General features: G+C 44.8%; 2 protein-coding genes across 3 annotated transcripts in view; both read left to right on the top strand.

Moving 5' to 3' along the window:
• LOC308336417 (uncharacterized protein) overlaps positions 1-22,489 on the top strand; it is a gene marked incomplete at its 3' end in the record, with an annotated part of 688,546 nt that overhangs the window by 127,473 nt on the left and 538,584 nt on the right. The window lies entirely within an intron of this gene.
• The window catches only part of drosha (drosha ribonuclease III), a 119,415-nt gene that overhangs the window by 91,587 nt on the left and 5,339 nt on the right, over positions 1-22,489 (top strand). For both annotated transcript variants that reach the window (XM_080794084.1, XM_080794083.1), the window contains exons 29-33: positions 826-967; positions 2,317-2,399; positions 7,975-8,078; positions 16,194-16,286; positions 17,609-17,655. In XM_080794084.1, coding sequence (XP_080650210.1) covers positions 826-967; positions 2,317-2,399; positions 7,975-8,078; positions 16,194-16,286; positions 17,609-17,655 — 469 coding nt within the window. The remainder of the gene's footprint in view (positions 1-825; positions 968-2,316; positions 2,400-7,974; positions 8,079-16,193; positions 16,287-17,608; positions 17,656-22,489) is intronic.

The following is a 22,489-nucleotide window of genomic DNA, read 5'->3' as shown; positions in this document are numbered from 1 at the left end:
GAGAGCTTCACTCCGCCAATGCTCAGGAGAACCAAGAGGAGGCCACAATTGAAATGGATTTTGTGAGTGAATGAGAGACTGAGTGAGTGAATTTAATGTATTATTCTCGTGTGTGTGTGTGTGTGTGTGTGTGTGTGTGTGTGTGTGTGTGTGTGTGTGTGTGTGTGTGCGTGCATCCTTGCCTGTGAGTATCTGTGTGAGTGCATCCCTGACGTCACTAGTTCACCCCCTGGGTCACGGAATGTATTATTCTTGTGTGTGTGTGTGTGTGTCCTTGCCTGCGTGTGAAGAGTATCTTTGTGAGTGCATCCCTGACGTCACTGGGTCACGGAATGTATTTTCTCTATGGAATCGTCTCGCATAGGAAGTGTGGTCCAAAATTGTCCCCGCCCTATTGTCAGTGAGGTGGCTCTGTATCGCCAATGATAGTCAGTCACTCATATGATATACTTATGCCCATGATATACTTCATACTGATATGAATGGTTCTAGGGTTGCCAAGCAACAGATGCAAACGGAAATGAACCGTAAGTGTACATTTCACCTGTCGTCCGCCTCTGTAGATTTAGAAAATAAAAAATGTATCTCAGATTATTTCCCCAGATTGCGTTTTTGGTCAGAATAAGCTTTATTCAACGGCCCTTAGGCTTAACTAAAGAACCGATGACCGCGGCTACAAATGACCCAGGCAGGATGCGTATACATACTCTATGCCGCTTGTATGCCCACATTTGTTTTGCTTGTGAATTGACATTCACATAATTATATAACGCTGGTTTGTACATAACCGTCGTCTCAATGCGTGTTGTTTCCGTGGTCCAATAGCTGCTGCGCAGTTCGCTGGTGAACAACCGCACGCAGGCCAAGGTGGCGGAGGAGCTGGGCATGCAGGAGTTCGCCATCACCAACGACAAGACCAAGAGGCCCGTCGCTCTGCGCACCAAGACCCTGGCTGACCTGCTGGAGTGTAGGTTTTTAACCCATTCTGACCTGATTCTACATCCTGACAGTTTTCAGAAAAAGCTATGTTTCTATGTCAGTCGTTCTTCGATTTTTCTAAAATAGCAGACCTACAAGCTCATAGTGCGCCACTCGGTGGCGCGCTGTGAGCTTGTAGATCTGCTATTTTTCAATGGCTAAAGCATAACATAATGCTAACACCAAAAGGTCAGTCGCCGCGACTGATTTCAATCTTTTGGATTCCGTAGAAGCCAGAATGTCTTCCGTGTAAGAATGTTGTTCAGCTAAAACGGCACTCCACAAGCACTCAATGCGTCGTGCTTGTAGATTGGCTGTTTTTGACTGTTATATTAAGCATTTGTAATAGTCAAACTAGCAATATGTTATGTTCTCAAGAATTCTCCATAAACTCGTGATAGTATTTGATTTGTCCTACTTTACTGCAGTCTGTGACCTCTTCACCTGGTTGGCAGTATGTAACACAGCAGGAACTACTACTAAAACATCATAATGTTTACACACATTGTTCAACAAATCACACGTTTCAGTCGTGAGGATTTATTTAATCCATGAGAGTGCAAACGTCGCCTCTCTCATAGAATGTTCTATGGCAATGTCAAGTGCCATTATTGACATACATGTTCCTTTGTGTGTGGCCCGGGGGCCAAACATTGTTTGATGATACTCTGCTCAGAATACTACATCTTCGAGTGCGAGAGTGGCGCATAGGTCGTGTGCGTGCGACATGTGTGTATATGAATGGCTTTGTGAAAATGAAAACATGACAGTTGCCAATTCAGGGAAGAAAAGTTACTAACAGTTACATAAGTCACTCTACCATTCAATGTAGTAGAAGACCTTCGAGTTTACACCGCAGATATGTGACTGTCGTCTCCGCCTACAGGAAATACGTTTGCTGCGACCATGAGACCCGTTTCTGAATGTATCTATAATGTGGCATGCGCCTGGACCACTTGGCCAGCAGGCGCCCCACGTTTAACAACTTTAACCTGCTATTTTTTAAAATTAAATATATATCGTGAAAATGTGGAGCAAGTATTTGAATATTATGCTTTCACAGCGAACGTTTTAACTCAAATATTTGCTTCGGGGGGGCGGTGGTCCCCCTGAAACAACATATTTTCAGTTGGGGGGGGGGGGGTCTGGCGGCCAAAGACATAATCCTTGAAGTGAAAGAATTTGAGCACCACTGAGAAACATATGCTTCTCAGAAAACTGTCATGATTTAGAAGATTGGGTTAGGGTTATTATTTAGAATCTGGTCTCAGGTCTTAATGAATTAAGTTGTGTTGCTCTCTCTCTCTCTCTCTCTCTCTCTCTCCCTCACGCCTGTAGCTTTCATCGCGGCCCTGTACATCGACAAAGACCTGGAGTATGTTCACACCTTCATGAACGTCTGCTTCTTCCCCCGGCTGAAGGTGAGCTCCACATTGACGGCCTGCCACGCTCAAACCAATGAGCAGTGGTGGGGGGGAAATACTCAAATCTTTAGTGAAATTAAAGTAAGTAGTAAGTATAAAAGTATCAATACTGCAATGTAGAACTACTCTGTTACAAGCCAAAGTCCGGAATTCAAAATTCACTTGTACTCAAAGTACCAAAAGTTAAAGTACTTACTCATTGTGCAGAAGAATGTCTTGTTTCAAGTTTTGAAAGATGAATTAATTATCATAGATGGCCTAGGGCGAGATTGGACAAGATAACGCACCAGGCGCTATCGCAGATGTAGCTGAAGTAGCTTGACGTAGCCATAACACTCCCGAGGCGATCGACAACAACGGGAGGTATGGTTTAATTCTAACGCGACTAGTAACGGGACCGCGATGGGCCGTCTAAAACATAGAATTGGACGGAATGATTTAGATCAAGAGTTATTCACGTCTTAAGATTCAATCAACATTGGGACGAATCAAAGTTATCAAACGGCGAAAGTACTCGATCTGCATGAGGAAACTAGTAAACTTTTGTGGAGATCTTTTACAGCCTCCGCTGCGTTACGATGTTTGATGTGAACGCCGGGCCGCGTATGTGTTTCACGTAAAGGTTACTTTCAACACGACGACATGTCATCGCGGTGAACTAATGAACGATTACGCTGGATGTTTTGCACAGATCACTTGATGTTGTTCTAATGTTAAGCTGTGTATGCGGCTAGCTCTCATTTGTGACCCATTCACCGCTGTATGTCTGGCTTCACAATGCAGCAGGGAACAGAACTGACCTACAAGCCCACAGTGCATTGCATCCAAGACGCGTTGTGGTCTTGGATCGGGGGGAGGCGGAGCTACAGAACATGGTGGTTTAGTGGAGAGAAGTGCTCCTAGGCTCTTAAGTTTACAAACAGCTGACAGTGTGAACAATAATCAATGGCAATTTACTGTGCAGTAGAATTTGGGAAATATACCATAAAAAAATATATAGCCTATATCAAATTGCTACAAAATCTGTATATCCATTTGGGGAACAAACAATAAGTTGAAGGATCAAATGAAGTCTGACAATGTAGTATGTACCATGCACGTTCACATAATTTACATTACTTAAGACCATTTTTCAAATACTTTCTTTTTTATAATTTTGGACAAAATAGACAAATGTCGAGGTGCCCAGATGTCCTATTGTGCCCACTGCCCACCTATCCTGTATCCAAACTAATGGGTTGTCTCTCTTTTAGCCTAATTGACTTTTATTCGCGGCAATCTTATGCCTATAATAAGGGTTTGTTTATATTGTGTTTAGTTTCCAAGATGGCCGCAGCACCAGGAGGGGCGGAGGTGAGCGGGTGGGGTCGACATATGCCCTTACTGGGCTGCGTTCACACATTCAGGACACCTGTCTTGTGTCTTATCTTGTGTCTGTGTTTAATAGCCGCTCCAATGCATTTCCAATGGAAGCCCATATGGTATATTGACCAAACATTTTGTTTGAAGGGGGGCAGAACACATCCATCAAAGCTGTGTTCAGACACAAGTCAGGTGTCAAACACAAGGCAAGTGTCTTGAATGCAGCTCAGTAAGGGCATAGGGTCAGAACTTCAAAAGCTGCTTCCATCGATTGGCACACACATTCGGTAAAGGCAACTTTGGGAAAAACATTTTACCAACCCAAAAATTGCTGTGCGCTGCACGCCATGTTATTAATTCATGATTTATTTTTCTCTTACACCGACTTTCCTCCCTGTCTAGTACAGGGGTGGACCGATGCAAGTTTGAGGGGTTCCCCTTACACCATCTCGCCCTAGGCGATCTATGATCATTAATGCATCTCGTCCAATCTCGCCCTAGGCGGGGATTGGGTTGGAAGTAAATGTACTTAGTTACTTTCCACCACTGGTTAAATTGTGGTCTTGTTTCACACACTTCACCTGGGGATACAAGACCACGGTCTGACTTCACACACTTCACCTGGGGATACAAGACCACGGTCTGACTTGCAATGGTTTACAGCTGAATATTTGAACAAACATATTTGCGTGCTTGTGTACTGCACAGCTCCGTCTGCGTGCATGCATGCACGCACAGATTGCATGCAAATGTGCGTGCACACACATGCATGCATGTGTGTGTGTATGTGAGTGCCATGTTGTGAGCTTGTAGATCGGCTATTTTCAGTACTTCTTAAATATTTGTTCTAATTCATGGAATTTTCTTAGATTCATCATTTCTTCATGACACAACTGAAAATAAATCTTTGGATTTTGGTATTTCATGAAAGGTTTTGCTCTTTTGAGATTTTTTATTTTTTTAATTACAATAATTAAAATACAAAAAACTATGGGGACCAACTACAATGTGTCCGCGACCCACAAATGGGTCCCCGACCCACTGTTTGGGAAACGGCGCTCTACAGCAGTGGTTCCCAAACGTTTGTAGCTCGAGACCCAAAAGAAAAATGCGTGCGTGCGTGCGCCTGTGCAGACGTCGTGTTAATTTGCTGTTGCGGTGGGCCTCTCAGGGGACACTCCCTCTAGCTGTTGGAAAGCAGCTGAGAGAGCACACCTCATTTCCACTTCCAAGAGCGAGCGAGCGTTGTGAAACTGAGAGCACGCCGCCTTTCCAGAAATGCGCTCTTGTGTTCTGCCGTGGAACTCATCATGTGGGTACAGCGATACGACGTTAAGAACAAAATGAGAATTAGCGCTTGCTGCCGAGAAGCCTTCAAAGGGTGTATCTGATATGCAGGAGTAGGGGCTGGTGGCAAGAAAGGGGCCTTCAATAGTGTTGCGTGGCGTCTGATGTGAAAGAATGTGTGTTGAGGTGATAATGGATGGCTGCGAGCCATAGTTTTGAGGCAATTCACACAGCAACTTATAACAATAGGCAGCCAATGAATACTAATGAAGTGCGTCTGATGAAAAAGTGTGACTGACACACTTCACTATATTATAGGCTATTCAAACTGCATGTCTACAACTAGCCTATGCAATTCGAGGTAACATTCGTCTAGACTAGATTCAGTCTACTGCTGATTATTGCATTGAAGATGAGACCATGACTCCAGCTCCAGTCCAAAGTGGTTGAGTGCAGGGTGGTTAATATTAAAAAGAGTAGAAAATCAGTACAAAGTATAATGCAAGTGTACCCAGTCTTACTGCATGCTCTCACTTTTCAAACGGTAGCCAACAAATCCCGAGTAATATGTAATATGTGCGAATTTTGTCAATTCCATCTATGGCGCTTTAAAATGTCCCTGCTTCGAGTTAAAGGAATGCAGATTTCCCGAGGAGCGAGAGAGGGAGAGCGCAGCAGCGGCAGATACCGAGGCAGAAACACTCTTTGTAGAAAATTAATAGGAGCAGACAGTTCTAGATTCAAAGTCTGCCGTCTATAATGAGGTTTCTTCTTACGTGTTCCGGTCTGTTAATGGAGGCAGGCTTTTACAAGTCCCTGTTGGACGAGGCTGATGCATCAGGGCCACACACCTGGGACACTTCTGCTCCAGGGGGCCTCAGAAACGGCGCTTTTATTTTAAGTAGCCTGTGATTTGTACCCTATACTGCCATGAGTCATGATGCAGATGGAGAGAGAGAGAGAGAGCAGCCCCAAACACAGCAAGCGTCAGACATTGACACACAAGCTTCAGGTGCAGCTGCAGCCGCACTGGAGACGTCGACTAGACGCCCCTATACCCTGTCGACGCGTCTCTCAGAGCTCTGTTGCTATTTCGGAGCATCAACGCTCCTAAATTGAGATGGCACAGACCGTCTGAAATGACAGTCTGTGCCTCGAGCAAGGCGGAAAAGTAACCCCTTTTATTCTCCAGTCAGCAAAGCGATCAGTGTGTCGCGGCCTTGAGAGTGAAACTATAGCCCAAACCACACCAATGATTTGCCATGCATCTCCTTGCAACCAAAACGCTTGCGAGTAGTTGCTTGCAACGATTATCCCCAACGGCAGTTGCACTCGTGTGCCATGTCTTAAAACTGACTAGTTGCGACTGGTGTGGTTTGGGCCTTAAGGAACGTGGGTGAGGTGACGCGGGAAAAGGGGTATTTTTTTTTCTCGCCCAGGACGAAGTTCTTTGTCCTTTCTATTATTAACGCCCAAGACGAAGTTTGATCCAAAAGATGAAGTTTATTGATATGAAAACGGATCGCATCACTCCACAGCCTGGAAGCGCCTGTTGTGCAATCCTCGATGTTGCGCAACAGTGAGACGTCATCGAAAATCTTAAAACGTTGATAACTCCCGATCTAAATCATCCTGTGTTAGACGGCCCTCTGCTGTCCAGTCACTAGTCGCGATATAATTATTCTTACCTCCCGTTGTTGTCGATCGCCTTTAGAGTGGTGTGGCTATATCTAGCTGCTACAGCCACATCCGGAACAGGGTCCGTCGGTAAAAGTGGTATAATGTAATGGATTAAATAACCCCGGGCAATTAAAGTGTTAAGGGGCGAGTCAGGGGGGGGTGAACCATGAACGGCAAGAACAGATTTATAATGCTCTTTTCTTTAAATGTGCAGCATTGTACATGTACTATACTTTTACTGTACTTGTACTCGTTATGAACGGTCCCCTTGCACACGTCAGAGCGGTCGTGTGTCCCCCAGGTGAGTGTGTGACTGAAAGAGAGAGAGACGGTAACGTTATGTATTTACATACTGATTAGCTATGTCTATCTGTATTATCAAATTATATCTTTGATTCTGAAGGAGGAGAGGATACTGGAGCAGCACGGACATTTTAAGCCTTTTTATTTAGGTGCTAGTATACAGAACGACTAACGTTTCGACATAAAAGGTCTTCATCAGAGTCATGTTCCTGTGATGCACCGGACCAGCCGTTTTAGGCTTGAGGCGTGTTGGTAGACTCCCTTTGTTCTATAACTTTGATTCTGTTTGATGTTAGATCGCCGGGCATACAACTTCACAGTGCTAATCTGTGGAAGTGGAAATCATTCATTTGGTATTCATGAATGGTTTCCTTTCTTCTTGAAGACTGTGTTTCACATGATACATGGTCACAAGCAGAGAGACGGCGTAGTACCTCAGTGATTTCGGATCATAGTCAAACCAAGACCCCAGCATTCTCTACACAATATATTTTATATTGAAAAGGTTTGTTTTACTGGGCTTGTATCCCCAGATCCCGAAGTGCTGTGAAGTAACAACATTGTCACCATTAAATTGACGTCGGAGCGGTCTCTGTCTCTTCATTGGGAGTAAACTTGCTATAAACTTGCCCATAACGCTCGCTACCATCATCGAAAGGCAATCCAGAGACCGTTGACCCTTTCTCCAGGGCCCTCCCACTGGCTCGCTGGCCAGCCCAACCATTAGCCAAATTCAATATAGGAAGACATTGTTTGCGAGTTGCGTCATTTATTTGGGTCTTAAATTGCATTTGCTGAGGTCTTAAAAAGGTCTTAAAAAGTCTTAAATTTCACTTTCAAAATGGTGCAAGAACCCTGTAATCTCACTATCAGCGTGATGTATCACGAGGCAGAATTCTTGGCCTCGGTGACACCGTGTGTGTATGTGTTATCGTTGCAGGAGTTCATTTTGAACCAGGACTGGAATGACCCCAAGTCTCAGCTGCAGCAGTGCTGTTTGACCCTGAGGACGGAGGGCAAGGAGCCTGACATCCCTCTGTACAAGTGAGTCGCACGCAACACCTCTCTCTCTCTCTCTCTCTCTCTCTCTCTCTCTCTCTCACTCTCACTCTCACACTCACACTCACACTCTCTCACTCACTCACTCACTCTCACACTCACTCACTCACTCTCACTCACTCACCCCTCACCCCCTCGAACTGTCCTTGAGCAAACCGCTGAACCCCTAATTGCTCCCTGATGTACAGGCTGGTGCCTTGCATGGTTTATGAATGTGTGTGTGTGAATCATGGGTGAATGTAATGCATCGCTCAAAATCCCGAGGCCCCCCTGCAAGGAGCATATACTTCACGGAAGACTCACTTACCATCTTCTATGTTGCTTAATATGTCCCCCCTCGGCCATTAGAAAAATAGCCCATTCCGCAAATCCATACTCCCGACTGGGAGCAACAGAACGGTTGTAAACATTGAAGCACATGGGCCTCCCACAGCTGGAGAGCAATGATGTCACTCACCTAAAATGGGTTTTAAATGCGTTTGGCTATAGCTTTGGGCGAGTTAGGCCACCCCTCCTGGGGGCCCCACTGCATTGCGTACCCTCCCGTACGCTTTACATAGATTGTGCACACGTGCACAATCTATGTAAAGCGCTTTGGATTAAAAGTGCTATATAAATGCACCATAAGGAGGTATTGGTAATGGAGGTGTGACGGAGGTTTGGAAATGGTTGGGTCTAGTTAGAGATGTCCCGATACTGTATCGGTATTGGGGAAAAGTATCGGATCAGCCCTTATCTGTCATATCGGGCCATATCGGTATCGGTGAATATGCCAGGCTAACCACCGATACCGGGTTGACACTATGGCAGGTAAATAAAATGTTGGGGCATGTGGAGTTTGCTTTGGAGTTGACCAAACTGCAAGTGCACATTTGAGTGAGGAGATATATATATATATATATATATAGCTATAAACACAACACGAGATCACAACACTGGTATCGGTATTCGGTATCGGCTAACACAGAAATTGAGTGACCGTGATCGGATCGGAAGCGAAAAAAGGGTCATCCCTAGTTGCGTCAATAATGTAGCAGTAAACACCTCTATCCGCCTCTGCTGCCTGTGGAAAGGCTTTAATGTAGCAGTAAACACCTCTATCCGCCTCTGCTGCCTGTGGAAAGGCTTTTTAAACACCTCTATCCGCCTCTGCTGCCTGTGGAAAGGCTTTTTAGTGCAGCCGATTCGGTGAGGTCAGTGCCCACCAACTGGGGGGCACTGACCTCACCAACCTGACCCCTTTCAGAAGGCCCCGTCAAGGCGGGATGAGTCAGAGCGATACAGACTTAAGGTGACCCTTTGGTATTTTCAATACAGCACAAAGTACTCCGTGACCCACGAGGGATAATTTCCCTTGCATAAGGAGAGGAGACTGGAGCAGCACGGACATTTAGAGCCTTTTATTTAGGTGCTGAGTATACAAAAGACTTAATTGGATCAGCGCCAGTGCTATAGTGGTATAATATCATTGTTTTTTTCACATCTAAGTCAAATTAAACTCTAATCAATAAATGTCCGTTAGCATAAAATGCTAAAAGCTGCTACTTGATAATGCCACTTTATGTGGGAGGGGAGGAAAGGAGCTGCTGATATCATCAACCTTCTTCTCGAAGTAGTTGACAAAAACATCAGCAGTGAGGGATGAAGGTTGAGTGGGGGGAGGGGGGTTAAGGAGGGAGGAGAAAGTGGAGAAGAGCTTCCTTGGGTTAGAAGTACAGGATTGGATTGTGGTGTGGTAGAAAGACACTACTGGTTGTCTATAGGCCTGTAGACCAAGTGGGTATATGGGTCTGGCCTATAGGGGGGCATCAGGAGCGGTAAGAAGAAATAACAGTATCACATAGGAGACATAAATAATCTTAAAATATCACAGCATCACATTCAATAATACTTCGTCATTTAAACCTTTAGAGTATTTAGAGTGGAGATCCAGAAAGCCTCACGTCTCTTTAAAAGGAGATCCTGGTCTCCACCTCGAGGTGGCAGAGGAACTGCCTCGATGCCAACAAATGTCATGTTTCTTTTCATTATGGCTACAGGATAATCCTTGTCATTTCTGTGGATAGTGCTTTTGTGTTCACTGATTCGTTGTTTAAGTTTCCTAGTGGTCTTGTCTATATATGACAGGCCACAGGGACACCGTAACATGTGTGTGTGGAGGCGCATGTAATGACACTTTTAATTAGATATTTCTGCCCAGTGGACGGATGATAAAATGCTTGTGTTTTATTAGTATTGTGGCATTGGGCACAGCTGCCACAAGGATAATTACTGTTGGGGATAGGACTGAGCAGGGTTTGTGTCAATTGCGCCTGTTTATTACTAGAAAGAAAATCCTTAATCAAGGAATCTCTTAGATTACGGCCCCGCATATTAACAGGGGGGGATAACGGAAAGTATGTGAGAGTTCAGGGTCAGACTGTAAAAGGTGCCAATGTTTCTTAAAAACTATCCTGATGTGGTATGAATATGGTGAAGGTGACAGAAAAATGCTTATCCTGTTTCACACTCCTTTTGAGTAAATCAGTTCGGGGCTTTTGCAGGGCAGAGGTAAAAGCCTGCTCCACCCATTCAACCCAATAGCCCCTTTGAAGAAATCTTTGTTTCATTTCTACAGATTGTTTTATATATTCTTCTGTTGTGTGGCATATTCTTCTAAGTCTAAAGAATTGACTCTTGGGTAGACCTTTTTTGAGGGGAGTGGGATGTGCACTGATAGCTAGAAGCAAAGTATTTCTATCTGTTTCTTTGCGATAGAGGGTGGTTGTCATTCGTTGTTTAAGTTTCCTAGTGGTCTTGCCTATATATGACAGGCCACAGGGACACCGTAACATATAAACTACGTGTGTGGAGGTGCGTGTAATGACAGTTTTAATTTGATATTTCTGCCCAGTGGACGGATGATAAAATGCTTGTGTTTTATTTGTATTGTGGCATTGGGCACAGCTGCCACAAGGATAATTACCGTTGGGGATAGGACTGAGCAGGGTTTGTGACCACTAGGAAACTTAAACAACGAATCAGTGAACACAAAAGCACTATCCGCCGAAATGACAAGGATTATCCTGTAGCCATACATTTGAATGAAAAGAAACATGACATTTCATCTCTGCGTTTTGTTGGCATCGAGGCAGTTCCTCTGCCACCTCGAGGTGGAGACCATGCTCTCCTTTTAAAGAGACGTGAGGCTTTCTGGATCTCCACTCTAAATACTTTAGCCCCTAAAGGTTTAAATGACGAACTATTATTGAATGTGATGCTGTGATATTTTAAGATTATTTTGTCTCCTATGTGATTATTATTATTATTATTATATTCTCCTATATGCCAGTAGTGTCTGTGAATTGTTTTTTCTGTGCCCCAGTCCCTTTATATCTACATACTTATTTATAATTAACATTTTTTCCGGGTTGCTACCAGATAACTGATGAAGGTTGTTTAGACCGAAACGTTGTCATCTAATAAAACTACTGCTCTATAAGTGAAGACAGTGTGCGGGACCCTTTTCTTCTCAGGATTCGCATTTGGTTGCCGGCTCCGACGCACCTGTCCTTGTAGGAGTGCACAAGGCCTTTTCGTTACAATGACCTAAATTTTACAAAATCAATGGCCAATGAAGGTCCCCAGGAGCTTTTTTCAGGCCTTCAAACCCAGTACAGAGCGGTCCAATTTCCCCAAAGGGCCCCTGAGAGCCCGGCCCCATTTGCCCAATGGCTAATTTGGCCCTTGCCCTGGCACTGTCTTGTCTGTCACATCACATGCAGAAGCAGAGACGTTTCTGTGGTTACCAAGGTCGGGGGGGGGGGAGGGGGGCACTTTTTTTAACCCGCCCACATGTGCAGGCCACGCGCGCGAGCAGACAGCATTACATGATTGTAAATTCACAGAAAACCGAAGAAGAGTCACCAATCAGCCAAAAAGGCTTAAACTAAATGTTTTCAAACGGTAGCCGGTTTTTAGAATGTATTTATTTAGAATCCTATATGGTATAACATCACTGTTTTGGCATACCTTACACTACTCGTTACTGGGTAAAGTTATAGTATTACAGTAATACATTACTGGTAACTCGTTACTGCCCACTGAATGGACATGGTATTGTCAGTGGTGTAGCGGGAGATAAACAGCAACACATGGCAGAGAGTGCACCAGAGCAACGACAGAGAGAGAGAGAATAACTTCAAGTGAGACATGAAGGGGAATATGTAATGTGACATGGCAACATCTAAAGCCTGTGTAGGCACTCGGGCGGAAGGCAATAGAGCTAATGTGCCAGAGCACCAAGTGTCTTATGTGATGACAGAAACAAGACCCCCTGCCTCCCCACACTCTCTCACACTTTACTAGACCTCTGGTCACGCCACCGCTCACGCACTGACTGTGACACGCGACACATGCTACCACAGATGATGTGGAGAGGGACACAACACGCACGCTACACATGCACGTACAATCACATCTGAGATAATCCTACACACCCACACACATGCTCACTCACTCACATGGGATGACAGGAAAACAAACCACACACACAAGACTAAGGTTTTCAGAGGACTAAATAGGACTAAGACTAAATGGTGTGCTATTTAAAGGTAGAGTAAGTGATTTCACTCAAAAAACCTTAGGTTTCGTTTTTGGCTGTGGGACCTAAGCCTTCGTCCAATCAGGATAGAGAGTCAAAAATGAAACCTAAGGTTTTTTGACCCCCAGGGGTTAACTGGGGACAGGGAGGAACTCCTTATATGGTCAGCACACTTTATAGTAGAGAGGATTATCACAACAAAACAAAAAAATAGGTGATATTTGAATTAAGTGAAATCACTTACTCTACCTTTAAAATACTAAGACTAAATCAAATTAATTAACGCTGGTTCAGTCAGTCATTTTGAATGAATCAGAATCGTCTTTATTGTCACATCACAGTTTTACAAGTGGGTGAAATTCACTTTTTGTGCATAGTTCCAGTTGTGTTATTTTTCAATGAAAACATAGAACGGGAACTCATCGTTCCAGATGAGTACTCATTATGCAGAATGTCCCATTTCAACGGCTATTTTCAAATTGCCGAAATGTATATGGTTGAAGTGCTTATAGTGTGTTGTAATAATGTTCAGTCTACAAAGTAACTAGTAACTAAAGTTTTCAAATAAATGTAGTGGAGTAAAAGTCCAATATTTGGAACCAAGATGTAGTGGAGTAGAAGTAAAAGTATTGGACATTATAATTAAACTACAAATACCTCAAAATGGTACATAAATGCAGTACTTAGTAAATGTACTTAGTCACTTCCCACCACTGCTACAATAAGTTGCTTTTAGTGTGTGCCTATGGGGGTAATCTGGACCCCCAACATCTCTCCTCTCGTCTGCCAATCTCTCCATTAGTCACACCTCTCCATCTCTAATGGGGTGGAGGGTTACGCAAAAAGTGTGCAACTGGCCATCTCTATATTCAACACAGCCCCTTCACGTTGACAACTGCCTGGCAAAGTTCCTTTACCTTTTTCTTCCTCTCACATTACATCGACTAAGCGGCGGAATAACTTCAAGTGGCACATTTCCCCCGTTGAGATTTGGAGTGCAGCAGTGCACAGAGCCGCACTGCATTTGGCCCGCGTGCCGCACCCGCGCGCCTTCATTTGTAAATGAGAAAGGGGGCTGAATTATTGATGGAGTGCCATAAGTGACCACATTGCATTAAAAATGGATAAGTCCTTCCCAAAATAAGTAAATAGTCCGTGAATAATTTATGCCGCACGCAGCTTGGGGGTTGTGGGGGTTCTTATGCTAATGTTAACATTTAAAAAAACATCTCCCCGAGTTTTGTTTGCTGGTTTGTACGCGAAATGTAACCAAATTGACGGCCTGTGAGGGCTCTAAATGTTTGATGTGTGTGTGCAGCTGTGCATTCTCACGTGTTTCTTACGTCACCATTGTCCGAAGACCAGCCTCTACATACACAAAGTTCAATACTCGCAAGTATTGTCCTTTGTGTATGTCACGTCCCTTCGTAGACTAGAGGGCTTTTTTGTATAGACACTTTACACAGCATCACACATGCGGTCGAATCATTGCTAGAGTCTAAACCACTGGTTTTCAACCAGTGGCCCTTGGGGGGGGGGGGGGGGGGGGGGGGTTCAAACTTCCAGGTGGTCCCCAGCTAAATGATGGAGAGTTGGCAAACAAATGGACCCTTATAGATCTGTGTTGATTCAAGTTTCTTTATTAGGAAAAAGACCCCTTGAGATGTACCATCTCGTTTTCGAGGGGCTCTCCCAACACAGATACACAATCATTATTATACATGTAAACAATAAAACACAACAAATTACATACAACGTACATGGACTCCTTGTCCATGTACGTTTATTGGTTTATGGGTCCATTCGTTTATTTTCAAGAGTTAAACATGTGCATTACTTAGACATCTACACAGTTGGAGAATGTAGAAGAATTGTTATTTTGGTCAACGTTTAGCCTGCAGTCTCTCCAATGGTACCACATCAATACAGCATGGAGTTGTGGATAAAATATTTTAGTTTTTGGATCTGAGGCTAAATCTCATCAATGGCGGTCTGTGGCTCAAATGCCGAATGAATAATTGGCCTTGGCTATGAAAAGGTTTGAAAACCACTGCTCTAACACCCCCCCCCCCCCCCTCCCCCAATAACTTTTTGGTCCAGCTGAAAAGTATTTCATGCGAACCCAGCCTGGAAGGACGTCGCTGAGTGTCCTTGAGCCCTTTTCTCTCACACACTATTATTTCTGTTCACCTCTTCACCCCCACCTCCTCCTCCTCCAGTCTGCCTCCCTCCTCTTCACCCCCACCTCCTCCTCCTCCAGTCTGCCTCCCTCCTCTCCACCTCCCCCTGCCTCGTCCGTCTTGCTCCCATGCACGGCCAGCAGCTTCCTTCTTCCTCCCTCCTTTCTCACTTATCCACTTTCCCGCTCATCCACCGTATGGTGGCTAGAAAGTCCTGGGTTCGATTCCCGCGGGGGACGCTGTGGGCGCTGGCGGCGTGTTCTCTCCTCCGCGTCATCAGGGGTGCAGTACGTTGTTAGGACTAGTCATTGGTCCGACAAATGACAACCCACCTCATCTCCTAACCTAACCATAACCGCAAGCATGGGAGCAGTCGGACTAATGCCCCGTCTGAATTACATACAGTCCCTGTCATCAGTGCCCATACCCGAGGTGGGGTTGGTGAAAGGGCCTTTCTGTGAGGGTACTTGCATGTTTGCAAGTACCCTCACAAAGAATATGCAGTAATCCTGGTCTCTAAACTGCCTCCCCCTGGCCAGCTGATGGAGGGGAAAGGAACTGGTTGTGAATAACGTCTTCCCTCCACGCGCTACATCCAACCAGGGAAACTTCCCCCTGTCAGGTGTAAAGGAGCGACTTGGACACTCATGCATGAAGGAAGCATGAGTTCAAGTCCGTTGCTCTCCCCAGTTTGGTGGAGGGTGTGTAGAGCCCAGGATCACATTAGATAATCGACACAGAGGTGAAAGCTAGGTTACAAAATCCTGGGATAAAAAAATAATAATAATAAAAATAAAAAACACTGAGCCCCACCCCACAGAGTGTTGATTTTAGGGAATCGACCGATTGTCGGCAGCGGCCGATATCACCCATGTCGGAAATCGGGCCGATATTTTGGCCGATATTTCCTCTCTCTGCAACGAGGCATGAATTGGGCGTACAGTATGTGCTCCTCTACAACTGGTGCTGTTGAATGGGAGTAGGCCACTGACGTGATGTGTATAATACACTGCTAATGGTGCCTGGCTGGGACATTGTGTGCTTTACAACCCAGTGCTGCTGAATTGAAGAGACCAGCTTCATTAGTTTTTTTCATTATTATTTTTCCGGGAAAAAAATGCTTTGGGGAGCTGTTTTGTCATGTATTACCTACCGGTATTTATAATTCAGTTCATAAGAAATACTGCTAAGTGGAAGCTAATTATAATGTTGCATTTGATAGAACAAAACAATTGAAGGTATAGAATTTTGTTCTTTTTTTTCAGTTCAATTTATAAGAAATGCTGTTAAATAGGAGCTCCCTGCACTTCTAAAAGGTCTCTGCTTTGCCTTGTGCAGGACTCTTCAGACCGTGGGACCATCCCACGCCCGGACTTACACGGTGGCTGTCTACTTCAAAGGGGAGCGCATAGGCTGTGGCAAGGGTCCCAGGTGAGTGTCCACGATCGTTATGAACAAGAAAAGACACACACGCACACTGCTGCACACACACACACACCACTTCTCAGCACACTGCTAATGGGCCGCAGAGTAATGGCCTCCGTGCTGTTATTGGTGGTGTTCATCATGGCAATGGAGCTCTTGACGGGCCGCCATCGGTAGAGACATTATGCAGAATGAACAGGAATCGATCCTGTTATCGGCATATTATTTACGTGAGTCGTGTTTGTGCGAGGAGAGCCTCACTGCATTAGGAGTTATGGGTATGCTGTGTGTGTGTGTGTGTGTGTGTGTGTGTGTGTGTGTGTGTGTGTGTGTGTGTGTGTGTGTGTGTGTGTGTGTGTGTGTGTGTGTGTGTGTGTGTGTGTGTGTGTGTGTGTGTGTGTGTGTGTGTGTGTGTGTGTGTGTGTGTGTGTGTGTGTGTGTGTGTGTGTGTGTGTGTGTGTGCCTCCTTTTGTAACACATGCACTGAAAAGAAGGAAAAAGCTGCTTCAGAGCAGGGTTGTTTGTGTGCTTTGCGGGGTGTGGGGGGGGGCTGCATTTGAGACGAATGAAGCCTAAATCCATCAACACACACACACACACACACACACATCATCTGAATGGAAATCCCCCATGACACACACAACCCCACACACACACACCCTCTTCAAGAAGGCTTCTTGAAAGAGAGCTCTCGCTGGCTCTAAGCTGGCGATAAGTTTTGTCTGTCACAGCTTACTGTTGTATATATTTACTCGACTCTAAGCCCCTGTGCCTTAGAGTCCCCCCCGCCCCCCCAACTGCACCAGGCTATGATCACATGAATGCATAATATACTGTATATGTTTGCAGGCGGACACCAACAGCACCGTGGCCCAACGTGTAACCATCACAATGCTTTAGTTGCTTCTTGTTTTTTTCTTCAGATGCACGTGACCACGTTACCTGGGATTGTTCTGGAGGGTGCAACACAGCGGGAAATGTTTTAATCACTTGTAGATAATCCTTTAAAGGGGAATAATACCAGTTGTTGTGTGGAAATAATAAATAAAAGAGACCCCCCATTCTGTGTTGCCTAGAACTGGAGGTCTGAAAAAAATAAGTACATCACAAAGATGTACTTTTTTGTATTATTTCCACACAACAATTATTGGCATTTTTCCCTTTTAACCCATTTTGTGCGGGAACCCCTTTTGGTGTTAGCATTATGCTATGCTTTAGCTATTGAAAAATAGCAGATCTACAAGCTCATAGCTACGAGCTTGTAGGTCTGCTATTTTTGATAATTTTTATGATATGTTGAAGAGCTTTTTTCTTTTCTTTCAACGCAGCATTCAACAGGCGGAGATGGGAGCAGCCATGGATGCCCTTGACAAATGTGAGTTGTCTGGGGAAAAAAGTCCCTCTGCGCACGTACACACACACAGACACACATCGATGCACAGTTCATCTACGTTTTTATACTTCACACATGCATGCTTTCATTATTTCATTTGCATAATGCACACATGCATTTCACACGTTAAGCCTCCCGTGTTGTGAAGTAATCAGTGAGACACCTGAGACGCAAGGTTGCGGTGCACGCATCCGCCTGGGTGACAGCAGAATGCTGGGCGAGCGCTGGCGCCTAGGCATGGGGGGGGTCAGATCAACATATGGAATGGATTATGTATACTGGCCATATATGGAGCGTGTCTTCAGTGTACAGGGTTTGATGAGGTCAGATCGACATATGCGGGCTGCCGGGCGCTGCTGCACTAATAACTTTGAGGCGGGCCCGTCTAGAGTTTGAATGGACAGGTATCGGTCTAAAGGGAGACATCGAAGAGGAAGGATGGATGGGGAAGGATCAACATATGGAATGTCAGAACAGGTCAACTCCGCCTATGTTTAAAGTGACCTTTGAACAGCCACTGCACCGACCGCTGATTTGCTTGTCATGAAAATGCACTTTAAAACGGTGTAATCGCTTGTTGTAGTGCGAGAGTAAAAAGTATTCCATAGTGGCAACCACAACGACGGACCGGGAAGCGCACGGCTTCCTCCTCCAGCAGATTCTCCATTGTAAACAATAGGGTCTCATATCCCATTAAAACTTAAAACCGATTAAAAACGTGGATTAAACAATGACAACAAAACTCTGGCAACTCGCGAACCGCAGGGAAAGTGTTCTACAATTAATTAACTCGAGCAACTCGTGTTTAGAAGTAAAAGTGTTACGTAAAAAAAATAATGCTGAGTACTTTTTCCCCACCATTGTAAGCCTCTCACATGTTCTGCCTTGCGTGTTGAATATTCCTCTTGGCTGCGCCGCGCGTGCACCGCGCTGGCTGACAGGGACACGTGTCCTGAGACCGGCCACTTGGCCACTGCTTCACACAAGAACATTCACTCGTTTGAAGCGCTAGCCCAGAGGGACACAACAAAGGCCCCCAGCCAGCAACATGCAGAACCAAAACGCAAAGGGCTGGTGGCCAAGACAGGAATGCCAAGCGTAGAGATGCACCACATTTTTTAAAGTTGAGAGTTCTACTCGGTGCATGTAGACTGCCTTTTTTTCTATTTCAGACAAAATCTAAATAAATACTAAGCCATGATGACTAAAACTATGACTAAATATGTAATATAATTGTCTAGTGTAATCCTGGGTGCTAGTACTCTCTCTCTCTGCCAACCTGGAGAGAGCAACGGACTGGCCTCATGTTTCCTGCAATGCATGAGGAGTCCAAGCCACATCTTTTCACCTGACAGGGTTGAGTTTCCCCGGTTGGACGTGGTGCGTGGAAGGAACACACAATCACACACTGTTCAGCTGCATCGTGAGTGTTAGGGATGCTCCCATCAGGTTTTTTGGGACCGATACCGATCACTGATTTTTCTCATGATTGGCCAATATCGATAGGTCCGATACTGATCTTGTGAAATGTTGCAAATTTTAATATTTCCAAAAGTATTATGTCAAAACTGTTCCTGTGAGGAGGGGGAGAATGTTTAGGCCTCTCACAAAAATGCTAAATTTTATTAAAATTCTCTATATCTGATTGACATTTATACCACTTAAATGGTGTAAAAGATCAGTTTCTCCAGATAAGGTAAATTGCCGATCACAGATAGGGTACATGCCGATTACCGATTAGAGTGAATATCGGTCGATATGGCCCATCACCGATCGCTTGCCGATTATCGGAGCATCTCTAGTGAGCGTGCTTGACGAGTCACCTCCGCACACTGCAGCATTCCTTAGCTGGTATAAGATCTTGCCACTGAGCGCAAGGAAGCTTAGAGAAGTCATGGTAACGTCACGTGACTGTGCTACGCCATGACACTTTCATGGGAGCCAGCCAAATCTCGCACCGGAAGTTACATGAATACAAAGCAGTGAATGGAGCAGGCTTGACCAGCTCATAACAAACATTATTTATGAACCATTGAGACCCTTGTCATATAATCGCTTCAGGCATATAAAATAAGACAGTTTGTTTTCTAATCACTTGCTTTTCGAGGTGCACGTCGCGATACTTGGCACGTTCAGAAACTAACTTTTTGCTCTTTAGATACCTCTATAAAATTACAGTGTACAAATCGAAAAGCGACACAGCAGACAATAATGTGTTACATGTCTTCTGTTATTTGCCAGAAGCGAATACTTTACAAAAGATTTCAGTCATTCAGAAATAATGTTGTACATCATGAGCTGGTCACTGAGCTCTCATTGACTCCAGTGCATTCTGCCGAACTTCCGGGTGCAGTTTGGGTCCCATGTTGCGACAAATCTGCCGTCTGGAATTGCACGATAGCGAAAATGATGTTGGTGACCTTACAGTACCTCCATTTAATATACCTTGACTGAGCGGCACTTGAGGAAAATAAATGTTTTTTTTATTATGATTTGATCCTTGGTGCTTAATTCCTTGGGCTTTCCATCACACGTCTTTTATCTGCCTCATTTTAATCATGCATAATATGTATGAGCATGAATAATGCAAAACGTTAGTTTGAGTACATACAGGTGTGTATGCGGTCAAGTGTTAATTTTGGAGCCCCCGAATGGCTTGCTGCCCACCCACCTCACCGGCAACATAAATCAATCGTACAATTTGTGCCTCTAGTTCAACGAATTAGCCAGAGCTGGACATAAACGGTTTTGCTGGTAGCGGGCCGGTGCAAGTTTTGAAGGGGAGACTAAGGTCAAACTTTTATTTCATTCAAGCCTCTTAAATGAGGCCCGCAGGCACCCGTGATGGATAGCGATTATGGTCCCGGACTCTCACTTTTTATGAAATGTTAGTGTGTGAGGGTGTTATCTTGAAGCTTTGTTTTATACTCCTGTTCTATTTTTCTTAATTCTCGTTCTCCCGTCTCCCCAGTGTACCCCGCTGTCACCACGATTGATCGATGCTCATTGCTAGTAAATTAATATTCCCCTTCCTCAAAAATCGCCGTTTCGTGTGACTAGATTAGCGATATATTATTTTAAAAGGGCAGTCAGTTTAAACTTATCAATGCGAGTCTTCTGCCTTTGGAACAAATATGCTGCAACTTTCAGGGGCCTCTGTTTGACTTTGCTGACTTATATTTAAAGCCACAGCTTCATGGCTCTCGACATGTACAGTACATATCTAGGTCAGGATCAAGCCTGCCCAGAGGAACCATTTCTGTGCCATAATACTATCACGGCTTGGGTTGTGGCAAGTTGTGTGGTAAGTAATGGGAGCTGATAGTAGGTGTGGCGCTCCACCTCAGAATCCATCTCCCAGGGGTCTAGCGCATTGTAACGGGGGACAGAATCCAACTTTATTGGCTGATACCGACATTTATCCTCTGCCAGCTTACCTGTCTGGACAAAGTCTTGGGGCTGCAGTAATTATAAAAGTTGCCACTTGACAAACCATGTTTGTTTTTGTCTCTTTGAGGCCCGGAAGCTGTCCATTGGTCATAGTGGTAGAACAAAAAATAACCCATGCTATTCATACTGCAGACTATGATGAGATGCTGTTTATTTTTCCCACAAAGCCTTCAGAGGCCTTGGCTTTAAACAGTACAGTACGTGAACTCACTCACACTGAGGCTCTTAGAAGATGAGAGCAGAACTCCTCCAGACATGCGGAGCCTGCTGTCAAATTCTCCTTCCCAGAGACAACACTGTCGTCTCATGTGATTGTCAAGGACCTAGTTTCATTTGTCTCCCACAGCAAGGCTAATCAAGGACATTAGCCCTGGTGTCATGTAATCTGTCATCGATTGTCCTGTTGTTGTCCGTCCCCCCCCCCCCCCCCACACACACACACCTCCCCCTCCCCCCATAGCATCGGCGTCTGGCTAATTTCTCTTCCTGTACAACAGACTCCACCGTGTAAAGCGATTTCAATGGAGGTTCAGATTGATTCTCGTTTCGTTGGACGGTTCTTTCTTTTGACAGTCTCGTCGTGCCCTGGCCTGACACAAATAATAATGTAACCGAGGGCCCAGCAAACTGGAGGGGGTTAACATGAGGGTAAACAGAGCCCACACAGCTGAATGGTGTACCGTAACGAAGGACAGTTGGCAGTGTGCAGCTTCTCAGCAGCAGCAGCCCTCAAGCTCATATAGAAACATGGGCTCTAAGGCCTCATCAAACTGTGGATGATAGTTAAAAATAAATTGCCTATCGGTGTAATAATTATAATATCTGGCATTTACAGTATATAGTGCTTTTCATAAGATATATATAGCGCTTTTCCTAAGCACAACGCCAAATTAAAAACTACTATAGACTCTCTCTCTCTCTCTCAATATTCAATTCAAAGGGGTTTTGTTGGCATGAGAAAACATGTTTACATCGCCATGCCAAGTGGAACAAAACAATGTATGTACAATGAAATGGGAACGCCGACATAAATCGGTGTAAACAATTCAGCGATACACACAATGGTTAGTAGTGTGGACTGTTGGTCTCTCTCTCTCTCTCTCTCCCTCTCCCTCTCCCTCTCCCTCTCTCTCTCTCTCTCTCTCTCTCTCTCTCTCTCTCTCTCTCTCCCTCGCTCTCTCGTATTTCCTAAACAATTGTGGTGTCTTCTGAATGAGCCAGAGAGAGAGACTCAATCTGGCTTGTAGCTCAAGGGGGGAGTTGGACGGGCTTGATTGTCTCCCCGCCTCTCAGCTTCCTCTAAAACCCCCTTAATCTTCACTTAAAAGTGGGAGAGTGGATTCTCAACTCGCTTTGCTGGGTCCCT

This window comes from Protomyctophum bolini, assembly GCF_963924005.1.
Source record: "Protomyctophum bolini genome assembly, chromosome: 21".
Classification (NCBI taxonomy): Eukaryota; Metazoa; Chordata; class Actinopteri; order Myctophiformes; family Myctophidae; genus Protomyctophum; species Protomyctophum bolini.
The sequence above is the reverse complement of the archived record's forward strand: the minus strand, read 5'-3'. Positions and strand labels throughout refer to the sequence as shown.